Genomic DNA, 25,221 nt, shown 5'->3' on the forward strand with positions numbered 1-25,221 from the left:
CACACACACACACAGGCGAAAAGAAAAGCAGAGTGGTTTGTCCAACAGTAAGGACAGTCGAGACTCGTACCAAAGCTGTATGAATGCGTAACTGGATTGCATTGATGTACTTATCGTTTTAACCCGCTGTTTCAGTATCCTTAATGCATGTTCATGAACTCAAATTTTCAAACTGCAAACTTAATCCCTGGTTGGAAGAACATGCTGTAGCATTATCTTCTATTAACTGCTCAGACATGCTGTCTGGTGACAGTGTTCTTTCAAATTGCCAAAAACGTTCTGTGAACTTTTGTTCACAGCTGGGGAAAAGGCTGACTAAACTTTCAGAAAATTGCCAACACTTGTGTGTTCATTTTGGGAAATTTGCCAGAGAATAAACCCAAGCAACATCACTGACTTTAGCCTTTGTTCCAGTACGTTCCATACATATACTTGCCTCAACCGTTGTCACATGCAAATGTTATACATGTATATATAGACGCAACACAAACATAAATTTTAAGTTGACTTTTTTATTCACCAGTCCACACTAACAATACTTACACAGGGCAGTTCATTTGTAAGCCCATATTTGAAAACACAATACTTTTGTTCAGCTATCACCATTACCACACATACACCGTACCAATCTAAACATGCAACAAAATCGTTACACCTCTTGTACCCACCGGGAATGTACACCATGACTATCAGTGGGTTTTGTGTTTTAAATACATGTCATATTCACCTCTTCATTACATTATATTATAAGCTGCTTTCATGTATACTCTGTCGTGTATATGTTAGGCGCGTTTGATCGATCTGCGCGATCGCGCGATCGCGCTGCGCGTTTGGTGGATCAATCAAACGCGCACACATCGATCGATGTGTGCGCATTTGATCGATGCAAAGAATAGGCTACAAAGAATACAAGAATCGTTAAAACGCGCAGCTCTTATACTTGCGCATTTGGACGATCTGTCACAAAGTAAGTCCCTACCACACACACACATCGCACGCCGGAAGTGAAAAGTTTCAAATACAGGAATGTTCCGAAATATACCCCAACAACGTTTTTGATTTGTTTGTTGTCAGGCCTCTCGATCTTTCAAACACTCTCTCTCTCTCTCTCTCTCTCTCTCTCTCTCTCTCTCTCTCTCTCTCTCTCTCTCTCTCTTATGATCTTATTCTTATATTACTATTATTGCGTGTGTCTGCGTTTCATCATAAAAAGTTTGTTCCTATGTATTCCCATTTCGATTATAACCATTTTGCTTAGATCAGGACTAGCTGGAAGAAAGGTCCTACGGATCTAATGCTATCTTTCCTGTAATAAAGTTCTATGTTTCAATGTTTCTCTCTCTCTCTCTCTTAAGTCTCTCTCTCTCTCTGTCTCTCTCTCTCTTCTCTCTCTCTCTCTCTCTCTATCGCTCTCTCTTCTCTCTCTCTGTCTCTCTCTCTCTAAGTCTCTCTCTTTCTCCCTCTCTCTCTCTCTCTCTCTCTTAGTCGCTCAGTCTCTCAGGATCTCTTTCTCTCTGTGTGTCTCTCTCTCTTAGTCTCAGTCTCTCTCTCTCTTCTCTGTCTCTCTCCTCTCTGTCTCTCTCTCTCTCTCTCTCTCTCTCTCTCACACACACTTTTTCTCTCTCTCTCTCTCTCAGTCTCTCTCTTAGTCTCTCAGTCTCTCCCCCCAATCCCTCCTTCCTCATCTCTGTCCATCCCTCTGACATCTCATGAAAACAGCTGAACTTTTAAATCATTTGCTATTAAAGGACAATTAAACACTCAATGAACTAATACATGTGAAATGGATGATCAGGTGCAACCTCGACGCATATATACCTGTGATGTGATGTCTTTGAGGTAGTCTAAGTGTTTGGTACAATATAATCCCATTTTTTTATATTTTTTTTTAAATGTCTTACAGATTGTTGTTTAGACACTTATAGCTAGGCCTACTTCCGGTCATAACTTCCGGTCATTGCCAGCAGACGTGTGTGTGCGTAGTATGGTGATTTGTGAGACGGATCGTCCAAATGCGCAAGTATATAAGAGCTGCGCGTTTTAACGATTCTTGTATTCTTTGTATTGATCAAACGCGCACACATCGATCGATGTGTGCGCGTTTGATCGATCCACCAAACGCGCAGCGCGATCGCGCGATCGCGCAGATCGATCAAACGCGCCTAACATATATATCTGGTCCAGTAACAGCTAACCAGAAGCTGAAAGGGGAAAAAACAACAGGAAAGCGGTCAGAGAGAGAGAGAGACAGACAGAGACAGAGAGAGACAGACAGAGAGGGGGGGAAGAGGAAGACAGACCAGAGACACGGGGTGGGGGGTGGGGGGGTACTGACAGGCAAAAAAAACCCAGAGAGCGGGAACTGAATGCTTCAGGCAGATCAGCACAGCAAAAAATAATGAAAATCACATAACAAAAACAAACATTTTCCATGTTTACAGTTATGATAACATCTAACATTGGGTGTCGCGATCACCTAAAGAAAAATTCAAACACAGTTTTCTTCACAAAGGATCTCTGAACACCTGCACAGGTTATTTAATTGTACTCTCATACATGTAAATATTGCAAGGAGATCATCAAACTTCACAAAAAGGACATTTCACACAGAGGTCGTAAGTCAGTGCAGAGACACAGCATAAATGTTTTTTTGTCAATCTTCTTTGTAGCAGCACATGCTGCAGAAAACCCAAACACATTCTAATCCAACAGTACTAAAACTAGACAGCAAGATTCTAAGTAACAACACACGCAAAAGAAACTTTTCAGAAAGCTAAAAACCATATTTGTTAAGACAGCAATTTTCTAAGTAATAACACAAATGCACAAGAATCTACTAAGTAAAACCTTTTTAGAAAGCTTTAAGTCATCTATATTCAGTTGCGGTAAATCAGCAAGTTTCTAAGTAACAACAGACATGCTGAAGAAACTTTTCCACAAAATCGCTTGACATACTTCGACTTTCTTTCTTTCTTTCTTTTTTTATTTGGTGTTTAACGTCGTTTTCAACCATTCAAGGTTATATCGCGACGGGGAAAGGGGGGAGATGGGATAGAGCCACTTGTTAATTGTTTCTTGTTCACAAAAGCACTAATAAAAAAATTGCTCCAGGGGCTTGCAACGTAGTACAATATATGACCTTACTGGGAGAATGCAAGTTTCCAGTACAAAGGACTTAACATTTTTTACATACTGCTTGACTTGTTTGTTTGTTTGTTTATTTGTTGCTTAACGTCCAGCCGACTACGCAGAGCCATATCAGGACGAGGAAGGGGGGGATGAAGGGGGCCACTTGTCAAGCGATTCCTGTTTACAAATGCACTAACCCATTACTTGTGTCCCAGCAGGCTTTAGTAAAACTAAATTAATACCTACTGGAAGATTACCAGTTTCCAGTATGTTAAAATAGGCTTAACCTATCTACTGCTGGACTTACATCAGAACACTAACAGATTAAACTATACATGAATCGCGAGACAAGCGGCAAGAGAAGAGATTTTTGGAAAAAATACAGGTGAATGAGCAAGAAGGCAGAAAAAAGAAAAGAATTCATGAAGAAAAAGAGAGCATGACAGGAAAGAGGAACCAAAAATCTACCTAACAGCAAACTAGAAAGCTCCTGCGGTTCCAAAAACAGGAGGGGCCTTTAATTTCATAACCGCAGTGCCCCACTGCGGGATACTGCTTGACTAAAATCTTTACAAACATTGACTATATTCTATACAAGAAACACTTAACAAGGGTAAAAGGAGAAACAGAATCCGTTAGTCGCCTCTTACGACATGCTGGGGAGCATCGGGTAAATTCTTCCCCCTAACCAGCGGGGGGGGACATACTTCGACGTATAATTCTGCACTGAGAAGAAAACATACATCACAAAATCACATCTCTGTTCTATGTGAGCTAAACTTTCCCCTCTACAAAGACTCACTGATCTATTGAGTGACATGAGCTATACTTTCCCCTCTTGTAAGAAGCATTTAGCTTGTGCGTCATAGAAAAAACAGCAAAATCAAACCAATTTCTTCACAAAAATGAACTCAAAATATCTAGCCACACTCCAGCGTATAATTTTGCACTGAGCAGAAAACATTATACCAGACAATCACAGCTAAGTTTTATGTGAGCTATACTTTACTTTCAACGAAGAACCAATGAGCTATTGAGTCATGTGAGGTATACTTTTCTCTCTACTAAGACGCATTGAGCTAAGGAGTCATAGAAAACACAGCAAAAGAAAATTAATTTCTTCACAAAGATTGACTCCAATCGCTACTTCCTACTCATGTTTAAAAATTAAAACTGAGAAAACACAAATGGCCATAACATTTATTGCACATGTAGTATTTGAGAGAATCTAAGATTTCAAAAATCTGAATTTTAAAAATATTTCCAAATTTGGGGTACCATTTAGTAAACAACCAAAAAAGGCATTCTCAAATCAGTCAGTACATTACAAACATTCATAATGGACTATCAAGATGAAAACTTGGTTTCATGAAAAAGACAGAAAGCAAGAAATATCTGTTCCCTTAATCAAACAGCCTATACTTAATCTGGTTTTGTAATGAATATTATCAAATATTATTTTCCTGATCATATCAGTTATACGCCAACAAATATTGGTTACATATACTCGCTCACTCTCTCTCTCTCTTTCAGACACACAAACGAAGAAATGTGATGAAGAAAACTCAGCTTATCATCCACCATAAATAACATCGTCTGACAGCTGCAATTATTTCTAGGTGAAACCTTACCCAGTAAAGTGTTAAGTCTAAAAATAAACAAATCGCGTAAGGCGAAAATACAACATTTAGTCAAGCTCAGTCGAACTCACAGAATGAAACTGAACGCATTGCATTTTTTCCGCAAGACCGTACACTCGTAGCATCGTCTGTCCACTGCTCGTGGCAAAGGCAGTGAAATTAACAATCCAGAAAAGCGCGGTAGCGGTTGCGCTGAGGAGGATAGCACGCTTTTCTATATCTCTATTTGTTTTAACTCTCTGAATGTGTTTTTAATCCAAACATATCATATCTATATGTTTTTGGAATCAGAAAATGATGAAGAATACAATAAACGTAATTTTGGATCGTTTTATAAAAAAATAATTTTAATTACAATTTTCAGATTTTTAATGACCAAAGTCATTAATTAATTTTTAAGCCTCCAAGCTGAAATGCAATCCCAAAGTCCGGCCTTCGTCGAAGATTGCTTGGCCAAATTTTCGATCAATTTGATTGAAAAATGAGGGTGTGACAGTGCCGCCTCAACTTTTACAAAATGCCGGATATGACGTCATCAAAGACATTTATCGAAAAAATGAAAAAAACGTCTGGGGATATCATACCCAGGAACTCTCCCGAAAAATTTCATAAAGATCGGTCCAGTAGTTTACTCTGAATCGCTCTACACACACACACATACACACACACCACGACCCTCGTCTCGATTCCCTCCTCTATCAGTCTATGTTAAAACATTTAGTCAAAACTTGACTAAATGTAAAAATAAGAATGACATGGCTAAATGCAGCTAGATAATATAATTGCACACAATGTTATAGCAAACATCCTTTGAAACAAGGACAGTGGGTAGCTCACTAGTGTACACTTAACTATTTCACACAAAAACAGAAGACCAGAGTATCACATGGTCAAATAAATAGCAGTTAGTTAACACAACCAAATCCACAAAATTCACAATACTATAATCATCACAGCTTTAACTTGTCCACAGTACAGGCAAACTCAACAACATCACTGTTGTAATCCCCTCAAGAAACACTTTGACTACACAAGGAAATGGACAGCAACGTGTCAAGACACTGACATGAAAAGCTAAAATACTCAGCTCTAGACATGCTAGACATTCAGACACAAAATTAAAAAAACAAGAAAGGTAGGTTGTTGGAACGGTTGTTATTGACAAAACAATACATTCACAAATATATCGACCCAACAATCTTTTAAGTGCACAGACAAACTATTAATAACAAAAACTTATCTGGCAATCACGCAATTGCGGCTTCGTGAAAAATCAGCCAGATAAGTTTCATTATTAATTGTTTGTCTGTGCACTTAAAAGACCGTTGTGTCGATATATTTGTGAATGTATTGTTTTGTCAATAACAACCGTTCCAACAACCTACCTTTCTTGTTTTTTTATTCTGAATTTTGGAACGTTGGCAGTCTCTTTGTTTTTGGATTCATTACGACACAAGCAAAAGGAAGCAATGTAATATTTCATACTCTGCAGCCTCTGCAGCCTCATAGACATACTCTCTCATATGAACACCAAGAATGCGGTTTGGCATCGGCAGTGAGACTGTTAATCTTCTTTCAAACACCTGACAACTCTGCCATAATTTCGGCAGATCTGCTGATTTTTTTCAAGATGGGGGAAAGAAAACGCCAAGGACTGTCTTAAATTTCAGAAAAATTGTGCACACTTTTTGGCCATTTCAGCAAATTTGCTGAAGAAACTTAATCCTAGCAACATCCCTGGAATATTCATCTATTGCAAAATATCATAAATATGATGCTACGTACACAGACGTTTTTAAATTCTAGAAATGCAAGCGTCACAATCTTCTCTCGTAGGCGATGACAAGTTTTCAAGATATCCGGATCCCTTCCTTTCTTTTGCGTCTTACTCTTTCTTCCCTTCAGCCTTCAAAGTTTTTTAAGAATCTATTTTGCATGTGTCAAAGTGTTAAAGATTAAGTAAATAAATTCTTAGTTCTATACACAAGAATTATTTTGGCAAACAAAACAGAAACGAAGAATTTTTACACACGCAGAAGCCATGAGCATGAAGTTAACCCATCCTGGAAATGAGAGGATGCAGGAGTTCAGGCATTGACGGTTGGGGTTGAATGGACTATTCAGAAGGCATCAACCTTGACCATGCATAAGTTTTGACAGTGGTTTAATGTTGAGACTTTGAGAATGTGATGTCCTTAGCACAGGTGTGATCATTTTGTCCTTAGGCCAAATAAAAATATATGTTGGTTTAGGGTAACATGACCAAAAAAGATAGGGTCGGTAGGTCGTTTTTTAATTTTTAATTGTTTTTAAAATGTAGTCAATTTTAAAGATTACTTCCCTTAGTCTCGGTATGGTTCGCAAAATGTGCCAACAGTTTATTTTGTTTATTTTTAGAAATGAACAAAAAGTTTTAGGGTTGGCGGGAAAAACATAGGGTCGGCCGGGTTACCCTAAACCAACATATATTTCTATTTGGCCTTATTAATTGGGAGTAGTCAGATCTTGCAAGTTTCTGCTATGAATTTCTCCACTTTCTTAGAAACAAAATATCTGCTCATAACATGGACCATGGCTGTCTTTTACTTCCCAACTAGGCAAATTTCAGCATCAGGGCACAGTGCAAAGCCACGGTGATGTCCTTGCCATTGTCTCACAGAGGTCTCTTTCTTGAAGGAGACAGCATTAACCATCCAGCATTGCACACAGTGAAATCCTGACTGTGTCATTGTCTCAGTTCATCAGTATCCAGCACAGCACAAAGCCACAGACATGACCTTGCCCTTGTTTAGGGATGAACGTCTTACTCTGAACTCTTATCATTGCACAGAGAGAGATAGACTTTGCTACTGTCTCAGTTCTTGATGGGAAACATGAGCACCTTGGAGTGCATGAAACTCAGGTCGGGAAGACCAGCCAGTACGCGGGATGCCTCTGCACTCATCTGAGATGTGGCTGCATTGTCACGGCGACTTCGCACGCTTGTTGGCTTGACGCTTTTCAGAATGTCTTCCAAAGGATGAGTCGATTTCACACTGGATCTTGGGGCATCCAGGATCTCAGATTGGAATACTGAAACACACCATACAGCACAATGAAAATGTTTTATTTCTAATTTAACAACAGCCTGTCATATGAACTGTCATGTGGCCCTTAGCATACATCTCACTCTTTGGCCGACATGCCTAGAATCTCTTAGTCCTGCACATTTTTAAAACCCATGTAAAAAAAAGTTTGATGTAGCATTGTCTTGTCACAGGCTTCAAATCCACATAACAAACTGAACCTGATAGCTGCAAGCAAGCAAACAAAGAAGCAGACATACAAACAAACGAGGGAGGCATGAGCCACAAACTGATCAAGCAAATTCAGCAACATGTCATCTGAACAATTAGAAAGCCTGAAACAAGCAACATTACTCATTGTTAATACTACTTGCTTTGATAGCACAAACACAAAAACATACATAAACTGAAAATCAGGCAGACCAAAGCCAATACCTGCATATAACAAATCTACGAATAGCTTTCATCACTGCCATTGTCACACGATTCAATCAGTATGGGCAATTCCTCAACGTTTGTACAGCTGTTAGCAGCTTGTCACGTAAATGATTGACTGACTTCTGACAACGGTTTATGGCTATGCCCCGACGATATTTCCATGATAAACAACTGCACCAAACAAACACCATTTACAAGCCTAAAAGTGCAGATACATCAACAACTGATCGTCAGAACAGTGCTATAGCTAGCTCTATTCATCACAAGAGATGCCATCCTTTCCCATATTCCCTCTAGCTGTACCATAGTGCTAAGTGCTGTGAGATAACCAACAGATTTACACATTTGGTCGAGAGTAACAGGGTCGAGAACAAAAGGTTGACAGTAAAAGGTTGAGACGACAAAATGTTGAGGATTGAAAATGTCAAGAATTAAAAAAAAATTGCGAGTTGAAATAGATGACAATTGTCAAAATAACGGACAATTGTGAGCACACATATCCTGCCCCCCTCCCCTTAATCATTAACCACCAGTCTGAAAATATGTGAAAGGTGAACAGTAGCTTAATAACTGCTTGCATTGTTCAGCTTCATCAATACCAACAGTGTTATGTGTGAAGGTTGCGTGTCTCCTGCTGTGCTTCCTGTACCCAACACTTCTTTATTCGATGACAGAGCCGTGCATCATTAAACATTAACAGACACAGGTAATGTAAAACAATGTTCTTACCAGCATGTTATGACCAAATATGATATCAAAATTACACCACAGGCACATTCAAAATTTAAAATGCAGAATTTTTCTTTCGTGCAAAACAAGCAAAATATTTGATGACTGTGAGATTCCCCCCTCCCCCTTTTATTATTTATTTTTTACAACAGACAGTTGAGTGTATACGGACAGGTACCTCAAGGTTTTTAATCGCTGAACTTTTGTTGCCTCAACCTTTTGCCGTCAGCCCTTTTGTCACCCACACACAACATTTTGACTCTTGACAAAACGCCCTCAACCCCTTGATCCCTGACACTTTACTTTTTATCGAATACTGTACCCTTAAAGTGAAACACTACTGACAAACAATCAAGATTTTCAACAACCGGTAATACTTTCTTGGATACGTATTCCCTACCGTGTAACGACTTGGCTTCTTCAGATATTGTACAGATATTGTACAGACCCATCCCACCCCCCTTCCAACCAAATGTTTACTTGCTGAATGAAGAAACCAAGAACACTGTTGCAAGAAGATGGAAACTGGCCCATTTACCCATCATTAAATACACTTTTGAAAAAATGAACAACTAACATGTGGACAAATATGACATTTACAGATCAAGCCAATGTTTAGGTGTTGCCACCCCCCTCCCCCTCCTCCCCCCCCCCCCCCCCCTCTTTACAACTGACAAGTATGGTTGTAGTCTGGCGTACATTCTTTGAAGTCTTTCCATGGGTCAATAATATCTTGAGCCATACTTCTGCACAATTCAACAGTGAGCAATTGGTTGCCTTTAAACATCTCTTCAACCCATGGCTATGCGGGACCTCAACAGTGAGCAAAAAAACAACAACAATACAACAAAACCATGAGGGGCTGGCACCTATATAAAAACTTTAAAACACCAGCTTCAAAACAGAGCTTGAAGAAAACATTTATTTTACCAAAGATAATGACCTCATGCAGAACAAACAAAAGAAGAGAAACAAAGGCTTAATACACTTCTCATGACGTGAAAGAAAATCAGAGGTCAACACAAAGAAGTCAAAACAGCCACCAAACATAATCAAAACCACTACACTGTACTTTCAAAGCAATTTCATTTTCTTTTACAGATGCGAGTGGGGTTGGGATTTCACACTCAAACATCCCGCCAAGGTTTCGCTGCACGAACATTTCCCTTGAAAAATAATAAAGTAGCTACATGTACATGTACAATACATGAATAGTAAAACAGACATCCTGCATTACATTTTAGGTGGTCAACATGAAAGCTTTGCAAAGACCACAAACAGGTATCTGAAATTCTTTCTTTGGTACTTCCCCTCCCTCTTGTGAAAGCTATAGGAATGTAATGCTTACATTGTAATTCCGCAAATTTCTCTGATAAGATAATTAAAGTTGTCTTATGTCCCACATACAGCACACAGGCATGCACTTCTTCTGTTTGTACTGAGTTTCAAACCCCACCCTATAAAAAACGCTCGCGCTGGACCCGAGTACTCTTCAGACATTCACACACACACACACACACACACACACACACACACACACACACACACATACACACACACACACTCTCTCTCCCTCACTCCCTCCCTCTCTCTTTCTTTCTTACACACACACACACACACGAGTACAGACTCATGCACGCACACACACACACACACACACACACACACACACACAAACAGTAACACTAACACATGTGCACAAAATGAACACACACACACACACACCGCGCGAGAGAAAAAGACTACAGGGAGGCATTGACGTCAAAGACTTTCGACCGTGACGTAATTACGTCACTATTCTTGGTTTACGGTACCATTCGGCGGCTTTGCTACGAGTATGCCATAGTCTTGGTTGGCCGAGACCTTGCGCCGTTCTATCAGACCGCCTGGCTGGCTGTTGCACCGCGAATTCCTCCCACCGCCAAGTCGTTTTTTTGTGGTTTATTTCGCATTTAGGTCCCAGGTAACATTATGAAGTTTTCATACGATCAATCGGACCTATTATCAAGTTAGTGTATCAACTTTTGAACGAGCTGCGCCCAGTAGTTTCCCAGCAATAAGCTGTTAAGTCGAGACACACACACACACACACAGACAGACAATTAAAGTCTGCTGAGCCCTAGTACTAGCGTACTCGGGGATAACGTCTCAGTATACCCACACTCATTTACAGTTATACAGTTGATTCTTCAAAACACACACACACACACACACACACACACACACGCACGCACGCATGCACGCACGCACGCATGCACACACACACACACAAACACAAGCACACACACCCAGAGGAAACAACAAGACAAAGAGTAAACCTCTGCCAAGCAGATACAACAAATCAGAAACAAAATAAACTCATGCAGACATACACTGGAAGAGCAAAATAAACACAGTCAAAGCCATGCATATATATGGTTTCCTTTCGTACAGAAGTCTACTGTCAATCCCAATAAAAAATTATGGTAGAATGAAACAGGAGATCACCGTGAACAACTTACCCCAATCCCATTCATCTAGATTGGGTCAGCACAATCATAGACAAAGCATAGACTGTTAGTAATCACAACACAAAAACGAACAAAATCGCTTGTGATCTTGCTATCTCTCTAGTCTCTTACTCTATCGTTGGTCACAGCTAGATGTGGTACTGTACAATCTGTTCATCTATAGCTGAACTCTTTCCGTTTTTATTATTTTGATATTTCTTCAGTTCTGAAACAGTTTCCGTTCGGCTCATACTGTTGCAAAAATGTCCCCCTAATTAGAAACAGTAAGCTATTTACATAAACTCAAAATTAATTATTTTGAGAGTTCTACAGTTCTGAAACAGTTTCTGTTCTGCTCATACTGTTGCAAATTTCCCTCTGATTAGAAACTGTAAGCTATTGACATAAACCTGACCTTTGCAGTGAAAGGTTCTTTTGTCCGGTTAGATTTCTATTCAAAGTGAATACCCTTCTGCCAATATATAAGGTAACAAAATTGCCACAATCCTTTTCAGCATCACCAGCAACTTCCAACAATTAATAAATCCCCAAAGAACTTCTTGACATCTCTAAATAAAGCAAGCTAAACACATCTGTTTTAATTCATATACATACAATTGCTAGTAGCTTCAAAGCATGTGCAATGCAACAGATCAAACATATTACTGGAAAAGTGAAAGTGCGTACATCGTACTGTGAATTACGTGAGCTTTACACATTCTCAATCTGATACAGAAACCACTTGGTATATATATATATATATATATATATGAACACTCAACAAACAAAGCAACACACACAGTCGTAAGAGTGAACACGTCAACAGATTGAAAGGTAACCACTTCTATGATATCAATACAGTGGAACCCCCCTTTTAAGACCTCCATAAATCTGAGAAAATTGGGTCTTAAAAAGGAGGGAGTCTTAAAATGGGGGTAATTTTACAGAGGCAATGAACAGAAAGTCTGAGAAAACAAGGTCTTTAAAAGGAGGGAGTCTTAAATTGGGGTGTCTTAAAAGGGGGGTTCCACTGTACTGAGAAATACAATGATCAGCGCAAGTGATTTCTGATAAAGTATGTGCTCGTCTTGCTGTTGCAGCAACCCTTAGTCTGACCAAGTGCTCACTTCAAGTAAAATGGAATTATCATCAGTCTGCACCTAGTATTTATCAAGATCAACGGTAGCCAACGGACACACATGTGATGTGAATTTGTATGCATGCATCTAGTGCACCAGCAGTAGCTATGTGGGATACCTATTACTGGTCTTTAGGGATCATATTCTTCCCCGTCATCTCAATCTTTAATCAGCGGCTTTATTCCTGCAAGATTTCACTGTCAGACAAAATTACTGTACTTTAAATATTCCAGATATGGTTCAACAGCAACAAGTAACAGTTAATTTTTCAGAAAAAAACCCATGAGTGCAAATGAATAAGAAGTGGATTTGGTGGATAAAGTCTTCAAATTTAGTTTTGTATAGTGTAGAAAATTACACTTTGCTTTTACAGATAAGTGGCAACACCAACACTGCTTATGGGAGATAACTGCAGTCAAATAGTTACAAGGTTCATAATCTGCTTGATAGGATATGGATGATACATTATATACAGTACCAAATTAATTTTTTCAAATTGTAAAAAAGCAAACAAACAACGTCTGCGCTTTCTTGAAAATATAAAAGATGAACCATATATATATATAAGAACCTTATAATGAGGATTTTCCCTATTTTTTTCTATCTGCACATGTCGCTTGTGGCAATTAAGCTATATATATACAGGAACAATAAGAAGGAAAATCAGACACACTTATAATAGTTTTAACTCTCATATCAACTACCATTTCCAAGATATTAATCCAACCCTACTCCGCTTACAGTTACAACCCAGACTACACATCCCTAAGCGAGTGCTGCATCAGCAAGACGGCTACAGTGACACTGATAGAGTCAGGGACATAGAACTAAACCAAGGGGGACTTACCAGAGGGTTTTTCAGAGGTGTCGTTGTCCTGCACAACAAGAAAATCTAAGTCTAGGCTCTTGGCTGGCAACAGACAGAAACAGTCAGTCAGAATCCACGGTGGCGCGCCAGGGTAGTTGGAAGGATGGACCAAGGTCGTCATAGAAAATAAACAAGTTAAGGCAAAGGTTAAGCCAGGAATCTGAAATATGTAGATATATCATATCATAGTGTTACACTCATGGAACGATTCAAATGAGTTTTGAAATGACTCTCCATAGAGTTACATGAAGTTTGCAGTCAGATGTCATATGTATATTATATAAAGTCTTACTCCTGTGGAAAGAATCAATCAAAAAGAAAACAACAGAAACCTGTTTTGATATTCTTCATCAATATTTTGTCTCGCTGACTTCTTCAGATGGTAATGACAATCTTGTGGAAATATTCCAAAAACATTTTAAATGTCCCTCTATTGAATTAAGTAAAGTCTGCAGTTAGGTACCGCGGTAGGTAAATGTGACAGATTTTGCAGACGCCTTTCTGGTTCTCAAATATTTCTATTTGGTACCCCTAACACATATTTGCATGTCTACTGCAATTATACAACTGCTCTGAAACAGAGTTTGTCTGGACTTTCCACAATCCTTATACCTGATGATAGCTACATTTCTATTCAGAGAAGCAGACTTTATATGTTCAAACAGAAACAATGCCTTTACTTTAATACTCCCACAACCAAAACTGTTATAAAAGTACAGTGTGTGACAAATGAACCTCCCTGAAGAATTGTGTAACTTCGCTTTTCATGCATTGTTCTCTTTTTCAATTGTGTATACAATGTTAGTTTGTACAAGAATATGATACTGGTTTTATACACTGTCATGCTGTGATAAATTTAGCTGTACATAATTAAGAATGGAATCAGAATACAGTGGTCCCTCTGTTTCGAGACCCTATAAGGCCAAAAAAAATAAAGGTGTGGTTACGGTAACCCGACCTACCCTATTTTTAGGGGCCGACCCTATAACTTTTTATTACATTTGTAAAAAAACACCAAAAAAATCAAGAAAACGAGTGCAGAAAACGCAATGAAAGCGCTCGAGTCGCACACTTATTTCCCTGTCAAGTAGGTTTAATTTGTACACATCAGAAAAAAAAGTTAAAAAAAAAAAGTGATTGCCTACCTTCCTACCCTATTTTTTTTGGCTATGTTACCTTAACCACACCTATTTTTTTTGGGGGGGGGCCTAAATCTGAGGAAATAGGGTCCTACAAAACAAGCAGCATTAAACATTGATGTGAATTCTAGGTACAAAAGATCTGACAAAGCATGGTCTCAAAACAGAAGTGTTACTGTATGACATAGTTGTTATAATTTTGGTAGAGTCCCTCACTAAAAATGAAAAATAAAATGTAGGTACTATACCAGACAAAAACATTCCAGAGTAATATTATATGTGGGTGCCTGAAGCCCCACTGCTTAAGCTGCACTAAACACAGAGCAGTGAAGTTATAACAGTGTGGTGCTGCATTATGGACACACAAAAGTGCACAGTCAGTGAGTGAGTGCTTGGGCTTACATGTTAAAGGGTTGGTGAGACCACTTGTGCTCCAGTCGAAGTCAACTGCAGGGATCTCCTGAAACAAATGCAGACTGCCAATGCCATGCTGTTTTATAGCCCCAAACAGTAGAACTGGCTCACTCACCAGAAAGACTACCAATAAAGTTTAGCCAAAGGTGAAAGCGAATCGACTGAAACGAGAAGTAGTCAACTATAAAGATCATGAGATCCATGATGCACATAAGATATACTCTTTTTTTCATAAAAAAACATAATTGCTTAAAAATAAATAATTCATCTATAACTTTCTTTGATACTGACCTAACTTAATAAGTCCTATTTCAGAAAACAATTGTGTTAGGAGTTAATTTCCATTAGCAGTTGCCTGCCAACATATACATGTAGGATAAATAATACCCAGACCTGGGAACCCCTGTTTTGCACTTGTAGCATTCTCAAAGAAACTTGGCATATTTTCAGAAAAATGAGTGTACTCCACACATCATTCAAACCTCCCAAATACTGGATTGGTTTAAGTTCAGGCATGGGAACAGGAAATCATCAAAAAGGAGGAAAATAATGCGGGGTGCGGGTGCCGCTAAAGGCCCCTGCCGTCAGGGGGCAACGCCCCCTGAAGCTGAGGGTTTTTGCCATTTTCCACACCTAAAACGTGCACCAGGAGACACCATAACTTTACAAAACAGTGCACTTGAAGCTGCAGTAATGTCTCACCAATGTGTTAAATATCGTTAACAGAGAGCTCCACTGTGTGTTCGTTTTAGACTTTGCCTTTCGTCAACCAGATCGAAGTCTTCACTCTCTCCTCAAGCCAACCAAAATTCCATTTGTTTTTCACACTTGAGTCGATTTCGGCCGCAAGGGCCTTATCGCTTTTCGTAATTCGTCGATGCATGGTGACCAAAATGGCGTGTGGTCTAGAAACTGCACGATCCGTAAAAACAAAGAAAGCGCTCGGAAATCTTCGGCAAATTCCGAAACAAGCATAAAACCACTTGCTCGGCTGTTTCCGACAGCATTATTATCATCCTTGGGTTCTACTCGGCAAATTTCGTACAAGCAACATTCAGTCCAAATAAGAATACGCCAACTGAGAATAAACTATCGCCGATGGAAGCTGTTACGCGGATGAAAGTACCGTACCCCCCCCCAAATTTTCTCAACGGATTTACACCGATCTCAGAAATGACCCTAGGGCTCATCAAAAAGGCGGATTTCCGCCAAACGGCGGAAGATTCTCTTGCCTGTAAGTTACGATTGTGAAGAAAAGTAGTCTATGAATTTGTTTGATTGTATTTATTTTCCACCGACCGTACTGATTCAAGCGTACAAATACGCCGAAATCATATGGGTTCCCAGGTCTGAATACCCCATACTGAGTTCCTGTCAAAGTTACCTCCCTTCCTCCATAGCAATAGCAGAACAGAATCTCCTCTGTCATGTACATTACAGGGAAAAAAGGTAATAAAGTGTAGCAGTTTTCCTATTGTGTATGTTTCTTTACCCGGCGGAAAACCGTGAGAGTTGTAGATAAGAAACAAAATGTACGTCTTTTGTTTAGTTCTGCAGATTCCTTATCTAGTGCGTGCACTTATTATTTACTCATTTCCGTATCTAGTTTTGCCTCGCGTTGTGTTCGTTCTCCTAGTGCATGCACCTCTAATCTGTCTGTCGCCTAATTTATCCTCTCTTACCTAAAATTACCGGGTTAGCTTATCTTCCTAAAAGGCTATCATTGCGAGAAGAAATGACGACTTACGTAACAACGAAAACCATTCAGTCGAATAATGGAGCCAATTTCATGGGATCACTTTTCTATAAAATAGTTTATTAGACTTAATTATTATCTAGAAAAGTGTACAAATGTATCAATACAACAAGCGCAATTTACGCAATATTATAAATTCACAAACAAAATCGGTAAAAAATCCCGGGTCGCCTTTACATGGCAAACATCAAAATGCGCAAGTTATCTTAAGAAAACAATGAAGCCACCTAATCTCCCTTCCCCAAATAATCCTATCATAAGTCGAGACTCCGCATATCGAGCAAGCTACATTTTTACCCCATACAGGATCTTTTGTTCACTGACTAACTATCTAAGAATTTCTCTCAAACCTATTTACTTTATTGGATCTCTATCTGGAAGAAAACAGTTCTTTCTTCTTGGGCTAAATTTAAGGATGGTCTAATACCTCAGAACTTGCTATATTAACTTTAGTGAGAACGGGACGGACGAATCCCCTTATTCGTCACCAAAGTGTTTTATCCCTAACCTAATTCCAGTTTCCCCCTTTTGAAAGTACCATGCGCAAAACAGGCGGGACACCAAAAAAATGAGGAGCTTACCTGAGTTTGCGCAGGTCACCTAATGTTTAATTTCCCCACCTATCTAACTAGTTTAGGACCGTTCAATCAAACGCACGCCGACGTTCTAACAGTCCGGTTGTTTACTTCTGATTATCTACGAAATTCTCTCCTACATATCTTTTGAATCTTTACTGGTGTTTGAAGTAAACAAGCCAGTATCATGCGCGGTTATCCTTTGAAGCTGACTAGGCCTAGGCTGTCCTGACTTTGTGAAAAGGTAGAAAGAATCTCTAAGTTCTTTTATCTTTACTCTGCGTTTTCCCTATGCTATCCCTTTGACAGAATGCGGAGTCTCTTTTTTTGTCCCTATTCTAAATCTTGATCTAGTCTACCTTGCCTTTACTCTCTTCCTATTCTAATCCCTAACCTAGCGCCCTCAGTCTATGTCCTTATTCTAACCCATTCTATTCTGTTCTAAAGCCTGTCCTAATGCGTGTAGGAACTTCATTTTACACTGTCTTTTATACCAATCTGCATGGCAACGTAAACAAACACACAGAACCAGAGGCAGATTGGCTGACCGAAAAAGAACATTAACCGCACTACTTTCAAAACATTACGCGGACAATGTAGTCCGTCCTTTTTCCTTTATCTTTACACTTGCTGATCACAACAAGCGCTCTTTTAATGACTGTTCGCAATATTTAAGCAACCTACAACACTATCTTCATCAAAGAAAACTTGTCTCTCCTCTCTTTTACGATTCCTATCCTTTCTGATCCAACGATGATTTCGTCCGGCGATCGTTGTTTCCAACACGACGAACAATCATCGTACTCCTGTTACCTTATTAACCAAAAGAACATCTTGTGGTCACTAAATTACATCCATCAAATAACTTTTATCCAATCTCTCATCATTTAACTTGACATTTGTCAAGTTTTACCAATGTTTATTAACCCGTACGCCGGTAAATCGTGTCCACGCCACACAAATGGCCGCCAACACGGAACTGAAAAGGGAATTACCTCCCTTGCGTCGTCTACTTTTGGTTTTGATACCAATCATTCTTACGCTTCTTTTGAAAGCTGAGGCCAGCGATAGCGTGACAGATTGACTCTGTACGCCATGACTGTCCTGAACCTTCAATATCTAATCCTATAACATTAAACTTTTTACAATTAGGGCTCTCCCGCCACAAAAGCAAGCAAAATCAGAAAAGAGAAGAAAACAATTATCATTTCCCACCTGTGTGGGATGCTCCACATTCGGCTGGTTCGGATCCACAAGTGTTGGCGTAGTTGTTGTGGCAGAAGGTACAGCTCCCTTTGGCAATGGCCCGCCCATCCCCAGGCTCCTATCTCTCTCTCCTCCACGGATTGGCTCCAACAGACTAAGGCCCGTCGCAAAGATTGGCACTGCTACCTTCTTGTGTCCTATCAGCTGAAACAAGATGTGTAAAAAGATTGCTTAACTGTGTCATTTTCTCACCCAACCAGACAAAAACAACAAATTAAATGCAAAATAAACACATTCAATAGGTATATAATTTCAATATTTTCTATCTACAGTTTCAATCAGAAAAAAAAAATCACATCAAAAACAAAAAACACTCATCAAAACACCTAATTCTCATTCACTTTGCATTAATGTAATATCCGGCATTTACTGGTGTCAGACTAAAGTTGATATTTTTCAAAGCAGCTAGGCAAATTGGTTAAAAAAATCCCCCTTCACGAGATATGCTTCATTCCAACCAACCATGTTCTGGGTGTCGATGCTGAGAGTGTTGAAAAGGAGAGAGTTGGTGTGTGACTTTGCAAAGTGGTAGATGACAGCCTGCGATCCATCCACGTCCTTCAGATGACCCCACAGCCTCACCCGAGGGTCTTTCCTGAACACAGAATTGATAGAAATTAGGCCAGTTGTGTCTGTCATGATACAACATACACATGAATGAATACTGTCTATAAAAGTGCCATCTTTTATTGTGATTTTTTCTTCTTCAGGAGAGCATAACAGTTTTCACAACTTTCTCAAAGTGAATTGTAAAAAAACACCATAGGTTCTAATTTGAAAACACCACCAACAGAGAATATCAAAAAAGTCATCCTCATTTCTCAATCGCCAAAAAGTTTGTAATAAGTCATGAGACCAAGGGAAGGGCGGATGGTGGCGAGAGAAGTGAAGGGAGGGGGAATGTTTAAAGTCTAGTGTGCCTCAGTTGCACCCTCATTCGAGGAAACTGCACCACGATGTTCTGGACATATGTCCTCACCTTCACGGCAGACTAATACAAAGAGGTCTTAGTTACACCAACCCTAGAGGCTACGGTAAAGCCAATCCATCATCTCAAAACTATCTTGTCAGGCATGACAGATTGACACGACAAAGAATACAAATGCCATCTTCTTTCTATGTTGTGATTTTGTGTGTTCCAAAAAGGGCCCAAGATCTGATCCACAGGAAAAAATAACATCTAACACAGGAACAACTCATAACACTTAACAGAAATACAAGCAACAAAGGGAAAAGAGACAGCAGGAGGAAAAAAGTCAGAACGGAAGGGAAAAACAAGTCGCGTAAGGCGAAAATACAATATTTAGTCAAGTAGCTGTCGAACTCACAGAATGAAACTGAACGCAATGCCATTTTACTCGTAGCATCGTCAGGCCACCGCTCATGGCAAAGGCAGTGAAATTGACAAGAAGAGCGGGGTAGTAGTTGCGCTAAGAAGGATAGCACGCTTTTCTGTACCTCTCTTTGTTTTAACTTTCTGAGCGTGTTTTTAATCCAAACATATCATATCTATATGTTTTTGGAATCAGGAACCGACAAGGAATAAGATGAAAGTGTTTTTAAATTGATTTGGACAATTTAATTTTGATAATAATTTTTATATATTTAATTTTCAGAGCTTGTTTTTAATTCGAATATAACATATTTATATGTTTTTGGAATCAGCAAATGATGGAGAATAAAATAAACGTAAATTTGGATCGTTTTATAAATTTTTATTTTTTTTTACAATTTTCCGATTTTTAATGACCAAAGTCATTAATTATTTTTTAAGCCACCACGCTGAAATGCAATACCGAAGTCCGGGCTTCGTCGAAGATTACTTGACCAAAATTTCAACCAATTTGGTTGAAAAATGAGGGCGTGACAGTGCCGCCTCAACTTTCACGAAAAGCCGGATATGACGTCATCAAAGACATTTATCCAAAAAATGAAAAAAAAGTTCGGGGATTTCATACCCAGGAACTCTCATGTCAAATTTCATAAAGATCGGTCCAGTAGTTTAGTCTGAATCGCTCTACACACACACACAGACAGACACACACACACACACACACACACACACATACACCACGACCCTCGTCTCGATTCCCCCCTCTACGTTAAAATATTTAGTCAAAACTTGACTAAATATAAAAAGGAAAACATTCAGAATGAAGGGGATAAAACGATTAAAAAAAGAAGAAAAAAGTAGTACGTTTGTAATCTTACTTGGACGGGTGTTGTACCACCTGCCACGTCTGTAGACTGGCAGAGCGGAAGCGCAGACCATGCTTAAGGATTATCTCTAGCATTCCAAACTTATCAGCATCTGTGGGTTCTGTAGCACGTTTATCCTCTTTGCTGGCGCTCTCATTCTCTGCTTCCTCTGCCAGGAGCGGGGTTGGGGCGGAGTATCCAGGAAAACAATCTGATAATGCCTTCCCAAATGTTGATTTCAGGGCCTGGTATAAAAAACAAAGAAACAATACAAAAATCATTCTCGTTCCTTCTGAATAATAACAACACCATAAATTAGTATACATACATGTAGGAAACAAAGAATAGAATTCAGTAATCAATCAGATACCACAAGAATTTGTGAGTGACTCCTCTTGGATCTATCATTGTATGCAGTCTTCACAAAAAGTCTAGTGACTACTTCCAGTTCCAAAGCCCCCCCCCCCCCCCCCCAAAAAAAAAAAACCCCACCCAAACCCGAACAAACACAAAAAACAACAACAACCCAACTGTTATTCTTCATGTATTTCTGAAATTGGATTGGAAGCAGCCCAACTCACACTAACTAACACTAAAAACTGACCAAGCAAAAGCTCACCATTGCTACATCCGGCCCAGATTGTGCTGTTGTTGTACTGTCTTGAGCTGCTGCTGGCTTAGTGTCAGAGAAATTGCCAAAATCATCAGACTCCTCCACATCAGCTTCTGCACTGGACGGTCCTGCAAAATTTGCCCACCCAGAATCCCCTGAAGGAGCTGCAGCTGTTGCAGACTGTGAACTGAAGTCACCAAAATCATCATCATCCTCACTGCCCGAAGCTGGTTTTGCTGAGAATGCAGCAAAGTTATCTGTCTTCGAGTCTGCTGCAGGAGCTGCTGAAGATGCAGGTTGAGCGCTGAAGTCGCCGAAGTCATCATCATCATCAACCTCATTTGAAGCGTCTTTCGAGGAAAAATCACCAAACTCATCTTCTTTTGATGTACACTCTGATTTTTTGTTTGTAAAGGAGTCACCAAAATCCTCTTCACCGTCTCCTTGAGCATTCTCCTTTGATGAAAAGTCGCCAAAGTCATCCTCTTCCTTTTGACTTTGATTGAAGTTGGCTGAGAAGTCTCCAAAGTCTTCAGTTTCATCTTTCTCTTGAGCAGCTGCAGTTGCCGGAAAGTCTGCAAAGTCATCATCGTTGCTCTCATTATTGCACTCAACTATTTCTTCTGACTTATTTTCAGTCTCCGCCTCATTAGCACCTTGCCCTGGAATGGTTTGATCAATATTAGACTGTTTGTTGAAATCTCCAGAATCATTGTCTCCTGATTCTACGTCTGGTGTTTGATTGCCTGGTGTACCGCTGTCAGGAGATGACAACTTGGATGGAATGTCACTAGATTTGATATCGTTGACGGTTGTGCTGAAATCTCCAAAATCGTCATCATCATCAACAGTACATACTGCATCTTGATCAAACTCAACACTGTTTGTTCTTAACACAAGATCTTCAGGTTCACCGACCTGATCAGAATGTGCACTGTTTTCGATGTCTGGAACCGGTGGTGAGGGCGAAGATTGTGATGTTTCAGATGCTGCCCACTCTGCATTCTCTTCCACAATTTCATCACCCGATATACTTTTTGAGAAGCCCTCTTCACTTTCGATGGCCACCGGTGAATTTGAATGAGGTGATTCATCATCTGAGTTTTCTGCAGCAACTTCTGCTTTATCACTGACTTCAGTTTTATTCTCTGTGTTGCTGCAGTCCTCCACTCGATCTGCAGAATCACATTTTTCCTGTTTTTGTTTATTAACGCTTGTTTCTTCTTGCTCACTGGCACCACTTCCTTCCTGCATCTCATTTTCCTTATCCTGTCTCTCATCCTTCGATGGAAACTCATCTCCTTTTTCTGCAGTGTCTTCATTTCGGGGAGTGTCTGAACGACTGTCAATACTAACATCGCAGTTCTCTTGCTTATTCTGGGCATCTGATCCTGCATCTGACGAGGAGTGACCAGAAACAGAAGGAGATGAAGACGCCTGTGGAGTATCTTGAGGCAACTCTGTGAAAGTTTCATCCTCTGACTGCACAATTCTATCTCCTTCAGAAAAACTTTCAGACTTGGTCAGAGGAGAGATGTCCGTGCTGAACACCCCAGAATCTGTTGTAGACTCGCGACTCTTTTCCATGACTGATTCCACAGTCTTTTCTCCGCTGTCTTCATGATTTTCTACAGCTCCTTTCTCTTGATGATCTGGTTTTTGAAGTGGTAGAGAGCCTACCTGAGGTTTGTTTTTACTGCTTGACTCATCCTGAAATGCTGCAAAGTCTGCAAAGTCATCGTCTTCATTGAAATCGTTATCACCTCCAGGTCCTGCATCACTCTCCGTTGCTCCACTGCCCTCTGCCGGTCCTGTGTCTGACTTAGAAGGGCTGGAACTTCCACTTCCAACAGAGTCTGATATGTATGAAGATCCTTTACCATTCTCCTTGAGTGCACTTTCGTTCTTTGCAGATTCTGGGTTTAGAGAGGAAGCATCTCTATCGCTAACAACAAGTGGAGACAGGTCCTTGTCGCCTGACTGAAACGCTGGAGAATCCACGTGTGACCAGTTGACATCAAAGCCAGGCATTTCTGTTTCCTCATGATCACTACCTATAACCCCTGAACCTGGGGCACTAGCAAAATTTCCAAAGTCATCATCGTCTTCGTCGCCCTCCCAACCAAATGACTGACCATCCTCAATGGGAGGTGGGCTAGAAGAGACCATTGGAATGAAATTTGACATCGTGTCTGTTCCTGGGCGCTCTCAGGAAATCAGCATAGCAGTCTTTCTGTTAGCACAGCCTGGATGTCCTGGTTCCCAATCTAAAACAAAATGGAACAGTAATGGCATTATTTCATTATGCAATAAAATTAACCCTAATGTAATTTGGGTTTATACAGGGATTTTTTTTATTACGTGACATTGAAAACTACACACAAGCTGGTCGGTCTTTATCATCAGCAACATAAAGTTATTTTGCGTATGTTAGTGCACATTTTCTTTGCATTGTTTCTTGTAAATTGTATAGATGGTGTGCATGCACAGAATAGCATTTAAGATCCACAGTGGTTTTTTTTAACCAAACTGATCAAATTACTCACTCTGGTTCGCAGCTTCATGCAACCCACTTACTACAATGGAAAATTTTATAAGTAAAGTCTGTTATAAGTATATGTAATTTAATAAACATCCTGTCATGTTGGTTCATGTGTACTTTTCACTTTTCTCCCTCAGTTTACACTCTTTTTACATTTCATGCTTTCAGTTTCACATTAAACAACTGTGTACCTTTTTTAAATCAACAATTTAGCACAAAATAAAGCGGAAATTGCTTGGAAAATAGTGGGTCGGTGTGGAAAAAACACACCTCTAGACTATTCGCTGACACTTTTCTTTTGCCTTGACTTGACTGTACCTGCAGGCTGTCACTCAGCAGTCCTTTATCTCAACTATCCGTGTGACTTTCTTCTGTTTTCTCTCTTTTCTTGTTGCGATCACCTCCCCTCATAAGTGCTAGTAATGGTCTACCTGATGACCCTGAGTGCTAACTGCTATGAAAGAAGTGAAGCAATCGCAACGTAACATTTACTAACATTTGACAAGATTTTTGACAAAACATTTTGAAGTTATAAAACAGAGTAAATGCATGGATTATATTGCTTTTGTTTTGTTTAATCAAACCATGAATAGGGTTTGTACAGTTTTCTATTGTGTGACAAATACGCGCAAGCTGGTGGGTCTTCATCATCAGCAACAAAATCGATGACAAGAGAAACACCCCGAAACACCTCCGATTCTATGGTGACGTTGACACTCTGAGCAAAGACAGACATGTGGCTAAATATTTTGAAGAACATGAACACAGAAAACATGTTTCAACAAATTCAAGCGTATTCGGACAAATCTGGAATGGTTGTGTACTAACCATCAGTGTAGGTTTCGAGAGTAAGCTGTTTACAGTGCAAGTCGGAGCATCTTCACAACATCCTACTTCCGCACTACAATGGCAGCTGGGAGATGAAGGGAAGGAACTCGCTTCCGGGGTAAGCTTAAAGCAGGTTCCCAAATGGGATTCCATAGACGCGAATTTTGCCTGCGAATTTCGCAACGCCAGTAAAAAATTCGGACCTTTCTTTCCGGCATATAGATCTAGTGCATCCATCGCTGCGAATTTCGGAACCACCGCAATGCGAATTCCGATAGCGGATTTTTCTCAGTTTCGCACCGGGTAGCGAAGTTCTGTAACTAGCCTAGGCCTTGACCGTAGTCTTCATCATTTTTAGTGCGCCAAATAGGGAAACATCGTATCTATGGACG

General features: G+C 39.8%; 1 protein-coding gene across 3 annotated transcripts; it reads right to left on the reverse strand.

The window, feature by feature from the left end:
- Window positions 1-492: 492 nt before the first annotated feature.
- LOC138951731 (dentin sialophosphoprotein-like) lies at window positions 493-24,909 on the reverse strand. 3 transcript variants are annotated; one of them, XM_070323291.1, is made up of 9 exons: window positions 24,830-24,909; window positions 21,466-23,726; window positions 20,859-21,091; window positions 19,110-19,242; window positions 18,597-18,791; window positions 15,039-15,096; window positions 13,477-13,539; window positions 11,503-11,517; window positions 493-7,841 (listed from the first exon to the last, which is right to left on the reverse strand). In XM_070323291.1, the coding sequence occupies exons 2-9, from the start codon at window positions 23,644-23,646 to the stop codon at window positions 7,624-7,626; spliced, it is 3,096 nt and encodes a 1,031-aa protein (XP_070179392.1). In that variant the 5' UTR covers window positions 23,647-23,726; window positions 24,830-24,909; the 3' UTR covers window positions 493-7,623. The 3 variants fall into 3 exon arrangements, with proteins under 3 accessions (XP_070179392.1, XP_070179393.1, XP_070179394.1); XM_070323292.1 differs by lacking the exon at window positions 11,503-11,517; XM_070323293.1 differs by lacking the exon at window positions 11,503-11,517 and having other exon boundaries at window positions 7,737-7,841; window positions 13,477-13,504.
- Between the last annotated feature and the right edge of the window lie 312 nt (window positions 24,910-25,221).

This window comes from Littorina saxatilis, linkage group LG17 (genome assembly GCF_037325665.1).
Source record: "Littorina saxatilis isolate snail1 linkage group LG17, US_GU_Lsax_2.0, whole genome shotgun sequence".
Lineage (NCBI taxonomy): Eukaryota > Metazoa > Mollusca > Gastropoda > Littorinimorpha > Littorinidae > Littorina > Littorina saxatilis.